General features: G+C 42.8%; 1 protein-coding gene across 1 annotated transcript; it reads right to left on the reverse strand.

Moving 5' to 3' along the window:
• Nucleotides 1–7,946: 7,946 nt before the first annotated feature.
• LOC147897989 (uncharacterized) lies at nt 7,947–10,442 on the reverse strand. The gene is made up of 9 exons (XM_087380162.1): nt 10,195–10,442; nt 10,026–10,087; nt 9,669–9,946; nt 9,289–9,486; nt 9,032–9,173; nt 8,846–8,886; nt 8,519–8,752; nt 8,135–8,326; nt 7,947–8,039 (listed from the first exon to the last, which is right to left on the reverse strand). Exons 1-9 carry the CDS (start codon nt 10,440–10,442, stop codon nt 7,947–7,949), a joined length of 1,488 nt encoding a protein of 495 aa, XP_087236288.1.
• Nucleotides 10,443–12,128: the final 1,686 nt, after the last annotated feature.

Genomic DNA, 12,128 nt, shown 5'->3' on the forward strand with positions numbered 1-12,128 from the left:
TCGGGGAGAGAGACGTGTTGTTTTGGGACTTTGTTGTATTTGGGGTTTTTATAGGTACGGGTTTTTGGGGTTTGCGGGACGGGGGAGGGCGGGGGCGAGGAAGAAGAGGGGGGCGGAGACGGGGAGAGGAAGTGGGGTTTGGTGTGTTGTGTGGGGGGGTTGGGAGGCGTGCAAGGAGTGTTATGGTGAGAAAGAGAAATGGGGAGAGAGTGGTGTGGTGAGGAGAGAGAGAGAAATAATAGAAATGAAGAAGTAAATGGCAATAAGAAATAACAATGGAAATAGAAATAGAAATAACAATGAAGACATAAAATAAGTAAAATGGAGATAGAAATAGATAGTAGAAATAGAAATAGAAATGGAGAAATCCACTCCCATCCTCCCACCCCCACCCCTCCCCCCCCATTCCCACTCCCACTCCCATTCTCCCACCCTTATCCTCCCACCTCACCCCTCCCACTCCCATCCTCCCACTCCCTCTCCCACTCCCACTCCCACTCCCATTTTCCCACCCCCCCACCTCCCCCATTCCCACTCCCACTCCCATTTTCCCACCCCCCCCACCTCCCCCACTCCCACTCCCTCCCCCATCCTCCCACCCCACCCCTCCCACTTCCAACCCCCCACCTCCCCCATTCCCACTCCCATCCTCCCACCCCCATCCTCCCACCCCATTCCCACTCCCACCCCCATCCTCCCACGCCCATTCTTTCACCTTCCCCATTTCCACTCCCTCTCCCACTCCCATCCTCCCACCCCACCCCTCCCACTCCCACCCTCACCCCACCCCCACCTCCCCCATTCCCACTCCCACTCCCACTCCCATTCTCCCACCCACTCCCATCCTCCCACCTACACCTCTCACTCCCACTCCCATCCTCCCACCCCCACCCCTCCCCCCCCATTCCCACTCCCACTCCCATTCTCCCACCCTTATCCTCCCACCTCACCCCTCCCACTCCCATCCTCCCACTCCCTCTCCCACTCCCACTCCCACTCCCATTTTCCCACCCCCCCACCTCCCCCATTCCCACTCCCACTCCCATTTTCCCACCCCCCCCACCTCCCCCACTCCCACTCCCTCCCCCATCCTCCCACCCCACCCCTCCCACTTCCACCCCCACCTCCCCCATTCCCACTCCCATCCTCCCACCTCACCCCTCCCACTTCCACCCCCACCTCCCCCATTCCCACTCCCTCTCCCACTCCCATCCTCCCACTCCCACTCCCCACCCCTCCCACTCCCACTCCCATCCTCCCATCCTCCCACCCTTACCCCACCCCCAACTCCCCCATTCCCACTCCCTCTCCCACTCCCACTCCCATTCTCCACTCCCACCCCCACCTCCCCCATTCCCACTCCCTCTCCCACTCCCACTCCCATCCTCCCACCCCCACCCCCACCGCCCCCATTCCCACTCCCTCTCCCACTCTCCCTTTCTCCCACTACCACCCTCCCACACTCCCTTTCTCCACTTTCCCACTCTTCCTTTCTCCCACTACCACCCTCCCAACTATCAATTCCACTATTACTTATGAATTCTAATTAAAACTATTACTTAAATAAATGATATTACTTGAAAACACTCATAGGATTTCAGGTTTAGGATTTCGTGGTTTGGGTTTAGGATTTGGGGTTTGGTGAGTTAGGGTTTAGGGTTTAGGGTTTAGGGTTCAAGGTTTGAGGGTTAGGGTTTGGGGGTTAGGGTTTAGAGTTTGGTGGTTTAGGGTTTAGGGTTTGGGGGTTAGGGTTTAGGATTTAGGGTTTAGGGTTTAGGGTTTAGGGTTTGGGGGTTAGGCTTTAGGGTTTAGGGTTTGGGGGTAGGGTTTAGGGTTTGGGAGTTAGAGTTTAAGGTTTAGGGTTTAGGGTTTAGGGTTTAGGGTTTGGGGTTTAGGGTTTAGGGTTTGGGAGTTAGGGTTTAGGGTTTAGGGTTTGGGAGTTAGGGTTTAGGGTTTAGGGTTTAGGAGTTTAGGGTTTAGGGTTTGGGCGTTAGGGTTTAGGGTTTGAGAGTTAGAGTTTAAGGTTTAGGGATTAGGGTTTGGGAGTTAGGGTTTAGGGTTTAGGGTTTGGGAGTTAGGGTTTAGGGTTTAGGATTTAGGGTTTAGGAGTTAGGGTTTAGGGTTTGGGGATTAGGGTTTAGAGTTTAGGGTTTGGGGGTTAGGGTTAAGGGTTTAGGGTTTAGGATCTAGGGTTTAGGAGTTAGGGTTTAGAGTTTAGGGTTTGGGGGTTAGGGTTTAGGGTTTAGGGTTTAGGGTTTAGGAGTTAGGGTTTAGGGTTTAGGGTTTCGAGTTTGGGAGTTAGGGTTTAGGGTTTGGGGTTTGGGAGTTAGGGTTTAGGGTTTAGGGTTTGGGGGTTAGGGTTAAGGGTTTAGGGTTTAGGGTTTAGGGTTTAGGGTTTGGGAGTTAGGGTTTAGGGTTTAGGAGTTAGGGTTTAGGGTTTGGGGTTTAGGGTTTAGGGTTTGGGAGTTAGGGTTTGGGGTTTGGGGGTTAGGGTTTAGGGTTTAGGGGTTAGGGATTAGGGTTTAGGGTTTAGGGTTTAGGGTTTAGGGTTTAGGGTTGTTATTGGTTAGGGTTTAGGGTTGTTTTGGTTTAGGGTTTAGGGTTGTTATTGGTTTACAGTTGTTATTGGTTAGTGTCTAATTAAATTTTCAAACACGTTCTGGATTTTAAATCATTAATAAAGTAGATTATTGAGAAGAGACTAATGTTCTTTATAATGGTTGTTACAGCTTGTTTGCAAAGGAAACTCACAAAGGAGATGGCTACAGAATTTATTCCGGGGATGGAGGTGATTTTATGTTGCAAAAGAGAAGTAGTTGCATTTGCTACAATGCATGAAAGTGATCCAAATTCTATTTGTCACTTTAGAAGACTTGGCAAAGATAAGGTAGCAGTTATCGTATCAAGGATTCTTAGTGCACATGTTGAGCTAAAGCATAAGTGTGGGGATATGGAAATCCTTGGAGATGTTATGCCCTATAATACTTCCAACAAAGCATTTATTGCATGGGACAGAGATGAGACTTATCCAACACATGTCATCAGGAATACAAAGTGCATATCTTTGGATTTTAGAGTGGGAGATATTTTACAAATGTTATCATTTATAAATAAGTATGTAGCAGAAGGTCAAGTCTTGGGATTTGAACAAGTTGAACACTGGACATTTGCGCAGATGAGAATTCAAAAAGTTACTGATGATGGTATGGATGATAACTCAATGTCATTGGATGGTCCCTACTATGAGGTAGGTAAGGATTTGAGATGGAACATGCAATTTTTAAAGATTGGAAAGACTCGGCATGTGGTTTTTAATGATAAACATAATGTATACTACAACATCAAAGAATTGAAAGAATATGCCAATGTACCAAGCTCTATTCCTTCAGAGATGGATGATTCCAATGCACTCAACTATAGCACTGACGTCTTATCAGAAGTCGATGAGTTCATTGGTACCGAGAAAGAAAAATATTTCACAAGTGATGCCTTATCCGGGGTGGATGAGTTCATGCACATTGAGAACTTGGGCAAAGATGTGAAAAGTGTTATATCTTCAAGCATGGATGGCTTCATGGATACTGATAAAGTTCTTGGAGTCAAAGCAGGTAACTATGGAATTATGGAAATCATGCACGATAGTATAATGAGTGATGTTCTCTCTGGAGTAGAGGAGTTTCAAGACTATGGAGTTATGAAATCCATAGAAAGTGCATCAATGAGCGATGTTCTCTCAGGAATAGATGAGTTTGAAGATCATTCTGGACACTCTATCACCACTGACTATGGAGTTATGAAATCCATAGAAAGTGCATCAATGAGTGATGTTCTCTCAGGAATAGATGAGTTTGAAGATCATTCGGGACACTCTAATGCCATTGTGACAAGTGGTTCTACGATTGTATCAAAAGTAGGGATGAGATCAACAAAGGACTATTCGGTGTTTGACTTTGATTGTGAACTTGTAAATGTTACAAATGGTTTGACGAATGTATCAAAAGCAAGGATGACATCAACAAAGGAATATTCAGTATTTGACTGTCAGAGTGATAAGATCAAGGATGCAACATCTCATGAAAACAACGTGACAAATAAATCTTACAAGGAGAACTACACAAATCCAAATAAGAATGAACAGAAGGTCCCAAAACGGACATACAGATGCATGAAAAGACAACGAGTGCAGGCAGATCCAGATAAGCAACCAAAGAGAATAAGAGTAATGAATGAAGATGTTATGCTAAAAGCAATGCGATCTACATGCTGTAAGCATACATGTATGCGATCCATTAACTTACATGACATCAAGGGTTGTAGAGAACATGTCTGGCAAAGGAAAGGAAGCAGAAGAAATGAATACCTACTCACGAGATTTGTAAATGATAAGAGAAGGCGAAGTTCAGGACATCAAATAAGGCCTCTTATAAATGGAAAAAGTATATGCAATAATGCATATCGCATTATTACAGGATTATCACATGGCACATATTGGAATTTGGCTAATAAAGCAAAGTATGGAGTTAAATTTAACATTCATGGAAATATAGGAAGGCCCAAAACAAGAGCCTCAACGGTTGCAACAGCAATTTTGAAAGATTACATTTATGAAAATGCTTTATCGCAACCCCACCTATCAGAAATGCATCTTCCGATAGGTTTGTCCAAAAAAGAAGTATTTAACTCTATTGGAGAAACACAGAGGCAAAGAGGGCATGCACCGGCATCTTTTCATACTTTGTATACTCTTTGGAAAAAAAGCTTTGGACATGTTAAAATCCCAAAGAGGCAAAAAATGTCAAAGTGCAACGACTGTGATGATCTAAAGCGAGCACTTGAGAGTGCAACATCTCCAGAACAAAAAGAAGCTTACAAAAGAAAGAGAGAATTTCATCATGGACTTGTTCGACATTCTAGAATAAAATATGCATTTTGGAAGGAGCAAGCTATTTCTCACCCAAATGAGTACATGTGCATTATTGTAGATGGTATGGATCAAAATACAACAACATTACCTCGATTCATTAACACTCCACCTAAGCTACAAGGCAAATACTTTTTAAAGACACATCTATGTGGAGTGTTAGTGCATGGATTTAAGTTTTTTGCAGACATATGGATTGATTCCTTGCATCTACACGATAGCAATCAAGTTGTAACATCCGTTATGAAGGCAATTCACAATGTACATGCAAAAAAAGGTCGCCTACCAGCAACTTTGAGAATACAAGCAGACAATTGCGGACGAGAGAATAAGAATGTACTCTTCTTTGCATTTTGCTCAATGCTAATCGCTCATAGAATCTTCAATGAGATTGAAGTTGGGTTTTTGTTGGTTGGGCACACACATGAGGATATCGATCAGGTATTTAGCACAGTTTCAAGAGAACTAAAACACAAGGACATGGAGACAATGGATGACTTGATAAGAAAATATGGGAGGCAAGTTGGTGGCCGTAAGGAAGGAACAATATGCTCAATGGTTGAGAGGATGTATGATTGGAAGAGCTTTATTCTACCTTTCATACAAAAAGGTGGTGATGCCCTGATTGGTCATAGCGCTCCACACTATTTTTGATTTTTCTTAAAGGATGAAAAACCAGTGATGCAATGGCAACACTATTCTCTTGATACAAAATGGGAGCCTGAAGAACCTTACTCTCTCTTAACTTCAATCCCGAGCAAAGAAATGCATCCAACATGGGCTCCTATAAAAGAATTCAGCGAGAAATCCAAAGGTGAAATAGAAGGCTTAACAGCTTTTATTGCATACAAAGAGGAAATGCTCCGGAGATTTCCTGATTGGAAGCCCTCTTGGAAGGAACACACTACTGTTGTAATTAGCAAGACCTACCAATTGATAAAGGACCTTGCAAAAATGCGAGAAGATGATATTAATGCAGAACGGCCTTTATTTTGGCCAAATGTTGGTAATGACTTGCGTCCAGCATGTGGTCTCTTTGAAAATGAGTTTGAATCGTTGCTCCCACGTCCATATTGTGGACCCAAGAAGAGAGAGTTTATGCCACAAATAGACATAGATGTCCATTGTTTTGTTGCAGTTCGACCATCGGATGATGAACATGAGAACATGAAGTTTTGGGTTGCAAAAGTAGTTGACGTGAGCATGGATGACCGGGGGAGAGCTACAACATTTACAGCGATATGGTATGAGCCAAGGGGCAGGAAGGAGAACCAAGATAACAGTACATTGTATAGTAGTTGTTTGAAAAAGGAATGGGTCCCAAACCATGAAGCAATTTCAAGACTTTCCACAGAGACAGTCATAGTATCCTGGAAATCAAGGTCAAAGAAAACAAAGAAGCACATGGGGTATGATGTAGAAGACAAAATAAAATTACCGCAACCAATTATTATGCACATTACAGAGTTCACAAAGATGCTCGCCCGGGAGGAAGTAGAAGGAGATAGCGCAAATGAAGAATGCCCATGATAACACCATTCAAATATCGAGAAAGAGTGAAGGTGGTGGTGGTTATCAGATGAGAGTGAATGAAGATGGCACCCAAGCGACAAGTGACGACAGAAAGGACATTCTGAACAAGCAAATGTTTGGATCGCTCATTTCTGTGATCATGATAGAAAAGGACATTCAAACAAGCAAATGTTTGGATCGCCCATTTGTACTAAACTCATTGTAAAGGAAAATTTAAATTATTGAAAAGGCCACAGGAGATCCTTTGTACAAAGACTCATCCAGAGCAATATTTGTTGTAAAACTTATGACATGATAATGTAAAATTGCAAGCATAGCTATTGCTATATTTTGGAGTACAAAAGAGGCTTCCATCATGTCTCATGTGTATATAAACCTTTTAATTTCTTGAATATTCAAGAGTGTTATAGTTTTCTGCATTGAAAGTAAAAAGAGTCTTACAGGTCTCTTATGTATACATTTTTAAAATGTTGTGAATCCTCAATAGCATGGTTTTTCATGGATTTAAACTAATAACTCGGATTTTTTATTTTAAGAATATGATTCTTATAAACAAGAAATACAAATTTAGGATTTAATAGTAGTTTTTGCATTATTTGTACAACATTGTAGAGAGATATTTTGAAATGTCTTATGTGAAAATGATAGTGCCAGAAAGTAAACTTTTGATTCTCGAATGACAGTTTCATAAAGTAAACTTTTCAGTTGGGAAGGATTTTAAGGAATAGTCCAAAAGTAGACATATGAGTCCAAAATTAATGAAATAAGTGTTAAAGCTTGAAGTGACTTGAAGACTTGGTTGAAGGAAGCCAAGGCAATCATCCTAGGGAGAGCTCAAGCATGGAGGAAGAGTGGAGCCCTATAATTGATTTATGAGGGGGTAAAAAGCGCACACAAGCTAAAAGTTGAAAAGCCAACAGCCACACACAAGCTAAAAGCTGAAAAGCCAACAATCATCTAAAAGTAGAGGTTAAGAATTTTAGAAAATTCCCAATAAAATTTCGTAAAAAACTAAGAATAATCACAAAACTCCCACTCAACTCAATCCTAAAGCACTATCTCTAGGAGAGCCACTGCTAATAAACCAAGAAAAGAGGAAGCGTTAAAGAAGATAGGGAGACTTATGCATGAGAAACTTTTTGAATTACTTGGGGGCTTGGAAATTTTCCCAAATATTACTAAAACAAATTGAATGTTATAATATTATGAATCTCAATTTTAGATGCGCCTCGAAATAGGGACGATACACTCATATTTATACACAACCAAGTTTCTCATATATTTGGGAATGGACCTTGCATCGACTGGGCAATAAGAACCATGTAAGATCTTAGCGTAATGGGAATGTAAGAATAAAGTTTGCACATGGAATTGGCTAAAACTATCATCTTGTCTCTTTTGCTGGTAATTTTGTCGCGCACTCGTGCACATAATGGGAAATTCCACGTACTTAATTCATCTTGGAGCTCAAGTGTTTGCACAATTGCATCGTTCATTTTGGAGGTGGAATTGGCTCGCTCTCAAGCGTTTGCACAATTGCAAGGACTTGTTTGTACACCTGATCAGCTTCTTGCTGTGCCGAAACCTGCACCACAACCAGATTCTTTTGGAGTTTACTTCAAGATCGACCTCCAAATACATTCATGTGCAAAACCTGAGATGAACGCAGAAGTTGAAAACCTCGTTCAGCAGCTGGGAGGTTTTGTAATAGTCAAGCAGGGGTTTGGATTCCTTCTGAAAGCCTTCAAAGCGCTTCTTGATGGTGTCGATATTGTCATCCGCGCGGTGGGAAGTCTTGCCGCGTTCAAGCAGCCGTTTCTCCATCGTGCTCAAGGAGCAGTTCAAATACAGTACCATTTCCGGCTTGCCTACCTGATCACGGACGGAACGTCACACCACAACTTTGATGGACTACACGCACTAACAATTTCAATGTTACACGTCGTCTTTACGACGATCACGTTTCCTGTCATTGAGCATATGATGATGACCTGACACAAACCATTTATGCAATATTGTGATACAAGCATTGGAGTCTTGGAGTACATTAACGTTTGTTTCAACCTTTTCTTCGAAGGCGTGCGCTTGCTCCAGTGACCTTGGAAATCCATCGATCAAAAAATGTTTACACCCAGACGATTTCATTGCGTTTTCCAGCAGCACAATGGTGGTGTTCAGAGGAACCAGTTTCCCTTCCTTCATGAGTTTGTCCGCCTCCTTTCCTAAAGTTGTGCCGGACTTCACCTCGTTACGCAGCAAATCTCCCGTTGAAATGTGCGTCAAGCCGAAGTCCCTCACCTACTTCACATGCGTCATGGCGGACGATGGATGTTGAGCGATCAGTGGATCACCCACACAAATAAGAGCGGTTTGCTTTTTGAGAAAACGTACCAGTTGTTTGCATTGAGTCCCTTTACCACTTCCAGGTCCACCTGCACGATCTACGTCTGCTTAGTGCCAGCATCACAAGAAGGACAAAGTTCTATACATTGCCAAGATATCCAGTGTTCAAGGGTCATGGCCTGCGATTTTAAATTTTCTAAGAGAAAATTCTAGATTAGATAGAAGGGCCATCACCTAGAATGAAAATATGTACCGTCTTCGAGCAGTCGTGCCGTTTATGTACCAGTACACTTCTGGCCTCCAGGTTAAACATTTCCTTTAGACAACTGGCTACTTCCAGGAAAACCTCCACCTTCTCAAGTGCGCCAGCTTTAATCTAAAAAGTTGCATCTATTCATTCAAGCTTAGCAGGTTTCGACAAAACTTCTGATCACCAGATCAAGCACACTTGAAAAAAATTTGCTCGATGAAAGCTTTCCATGAAGACGTACTCGTTTGAAACGACGAGGATGTGCCATCTCGTAATGAGAAATTATTGGAAGATAATCGCGGTTGAATTGATCCAATCTCTTGCTTATCGTCTCCGAATTATCATTTGATCTTTCGGCACTTTGTGCACGGAGCAGAAGCCTCTCCTCCATTTTTTCAGCAGGGCACTCAAGGTATATCACCAGATCGAGATGGCAAACCTGACAAAATACAGAATGGACGACAAATGCAAGTTGTGAGACAAGATGCCCACCTTCCAAGCCCTACAGTCCTACTCTGCCCGTATAGTGACCATGAACAACTGCAGACTTTGCAAGTCGCCAGAAAAAATTGCACTGGCAACGTAGAATACAACTAAAATTGTGAGGCAACGATTAGGCACCTGTTCTTCAAAGGAGACCGCTTCTTGGAGTATTTTGGGGTACCCGGTAATTAGAAAGTATGGCTTTGAAGAATTCGCTCGGAGATGCTCTTTTAGAAGATTCAAGGTAATTTCGGAGGGTACTAGTTTTCCCTGCTTCATAAGGTCGCCCACCTGCTTCCCGACGCTGGAAGCCTTCTGAACCTCGGCTCTCAACAGACTACCCACTGAAATATGGAAGAAATCGTACTCTTCCGTCATTCGCGCGCATAATGAGGCTTTGCCAGAGCCAGGGCCACCTGCAGAAATTCATCAGAATCACGAAGGAGTGGAGATTCAAGGATACACACACACATAAACTAGAGACAGCAACTTTACCTAGCACGAGAACAGCAAGCTTAGAGTATCGGGGGCTCGAAATTTTGTTATTCTCCGCCTTCCTGCACAAAACCGAGCTGTGCAATCAGAATTCTCCTTTGTGGGGGGAATCCGCGTACTTGTGGAGATTGCCTAGGGTGGATTACGGAGCGCGCCCTTCTAAGCTAACCAAAAAGAGGTCGGTGATGAGCAACACAGCACTCGTATGTCGCAGGATTTTGGGACGGTAGAAGACTTGAATTTCAGTGTTGGGTCGTTCCAATGTCCCTGACTCACCGCGTTACGGGCTCCTCCACATTTCCAAGCGAAGATTTTCCACAGCCCATCGCGGGATTTGAAGTCTTGAATCAAAGAAATCGGCTGTTGTACTTGTGCAGGTTCAATCCAATTCCAAGGATTCGAATAATGCTCCGGCATCGGCCGGCTCAAGTGCTACACATCCAATCCAAGTGGTCTTATTTGTGAATCGCTGCGGAGGATTTCCAAGTCGATGGATGGGCATGGCTGCCAAATGAACGAAGTGAGTAGTCGCCAACCCTCCATTCCTATTTTATCATATAACCGTCATATACATACATACACACACATATTGTGACATCTATACCTATATACTGTACTATACTATATATATAATTGAGATACAAGTGACACCTAAGAAGGAATTGCAAGGTGAGAGGAGAGACTCGTGAAAGTATGACTACCATGTGTTGTACACAAGGACTAGAGCAAAGAACGCGGCCATGTGTGCCTACCGTTGACTGTGTGATGCCCACAAAAAGTTTAGTCGTCATGCAACCCAAGATCACTTCCATCACAGTGAAGAACCTTGACCACTATGCTAACAAGCCAATAGTGATACTCTCCTTTGTCATAGAAACTATAATCTAAGACTATTCCTTCATTTTGTACATCTTTCACGACATGCCAGGAGTGACAACATATGAAGGGGGGAGAGGGAAAGAGTGGAGATGAGGAGAGAAAAAATATGAAGAGGGGAGAGGGGAAGAGTGGAGATGAGGAGAGAGGGCACGTCTAGAGAGCACACCATAAATGATTAGTTGTACACTAGATTTAGTTGAAATTGTAGAACATATACAAACCCATTTAGGGTTAGGGTTAGAGCATTTAACCCTTTCCTTTATAGCACTCTATTGGGTTAGTACTATTTATGCACATATGAACACATGATGCTGAGCATGGTTTCTCAACAATCACCTTCTCTTAAAATCAACATCATGAAGTAGGCCTTCCCTCCAAATAATGATGTTGGGGAATCAAACGAGAACTCAGCATTACATTCCATCACAGTGCTTTAATGGGAATGTCCTTTCTCTGTGTCAAACCAAGAGCTTCTCAAAAAGCTCTTTATCGAGTAGTTTGATAAAAATGTTTGTAACATTTTCTTTACTATCACAATGCTGTAGTGTGATGTCACCAAGTAACACTCTTTCTCTGATGAAGTGCTCTCTGACATCAATGTGCTTTGTCCTGGAGCGATATACTAGATTCTTGGCTAATGCTTGAGCCTATTGATTATCATAGTATATTGTTGTTGGCTTTGATTCATCAAAGTAATTTGTTTCTGACAATTGTGTTCTGAGCCTATAGCATCACATGCATCTCTCTTTCACCACATGACTTCCCCTTGAACTTTGTAGTAGAGAGTATGATCTGCAATATTGGACTTCATGTATCCCATATTAGCAAAATACTTATCGATTCCTGCTATACCAACTTTTAGGTTCTTGCTTTCAGCCATAGAGACTTTTCTTGAGATGGCAAACCTGATTCTCTGTTCCTAGCTTAACATAACCTACTAGTTGTTGCATGTAGACTTCCTCATCTAGATAACCATTGAGAAAAGCATTCTTGATATTGAGTTGGTACACATTCCATTTGTTGAGTGTTGCTTATGATATCAAGACCGTATGGAATCCATCTTTGCTATTGGAGCATAAGTCTCATCATAATCCTGACCATATTCACAACAAGACAAAGCACCCATAGACGCGCGCACAGACGTGTTTCATGAACTAAAAAAAAACTTACGGGCGCGTCTATTTGCGCGTCTAGAGACCCGCGTCTAATTGCGCATCTATATAT

This window comes from Dipteris shenzhenensis, chromosome 10 (genome assembly GCF_047967505.1).
Source record: "Dipteris shenzhenensis isolate YYH24624 ecotype China chromosome 10, Dip_SZ_1.0, whole genome shotgun sequence".
Classification (NCBI taxonomy): Eukaryota; Viridiplantae; Streptophyta; class Polypodiopsida; order Gleicheniales; family Dipteridaceae; genus Dipteris; species Dipteris shenzhenensis.

Bases quoted from the DNA above. Each gene is read 5' to 3' on its own strand.
- LOC147897989 (XM_087380162.1), bottom strand. From the start codon at position 10,442: ATGCCGGAGCATTATTCGAATCCTTGGAATTGGATTGAACCTGCACAA. The intron at 10,088-10,194 runs GTTAGCTTAGAA...GGTTTTGTGCAG, and splicing joins TCATCACCGACCTCTTTTTG to GAAGGCGGAGAATAACAAAA. The intron at 8,753-8,845 runs GTACGTTTTCTC...CATGTGAAGTAG, and splicing joins GGACTCAATGCAAACAACTG to GTGAGGGACTTCGGCTTGAC.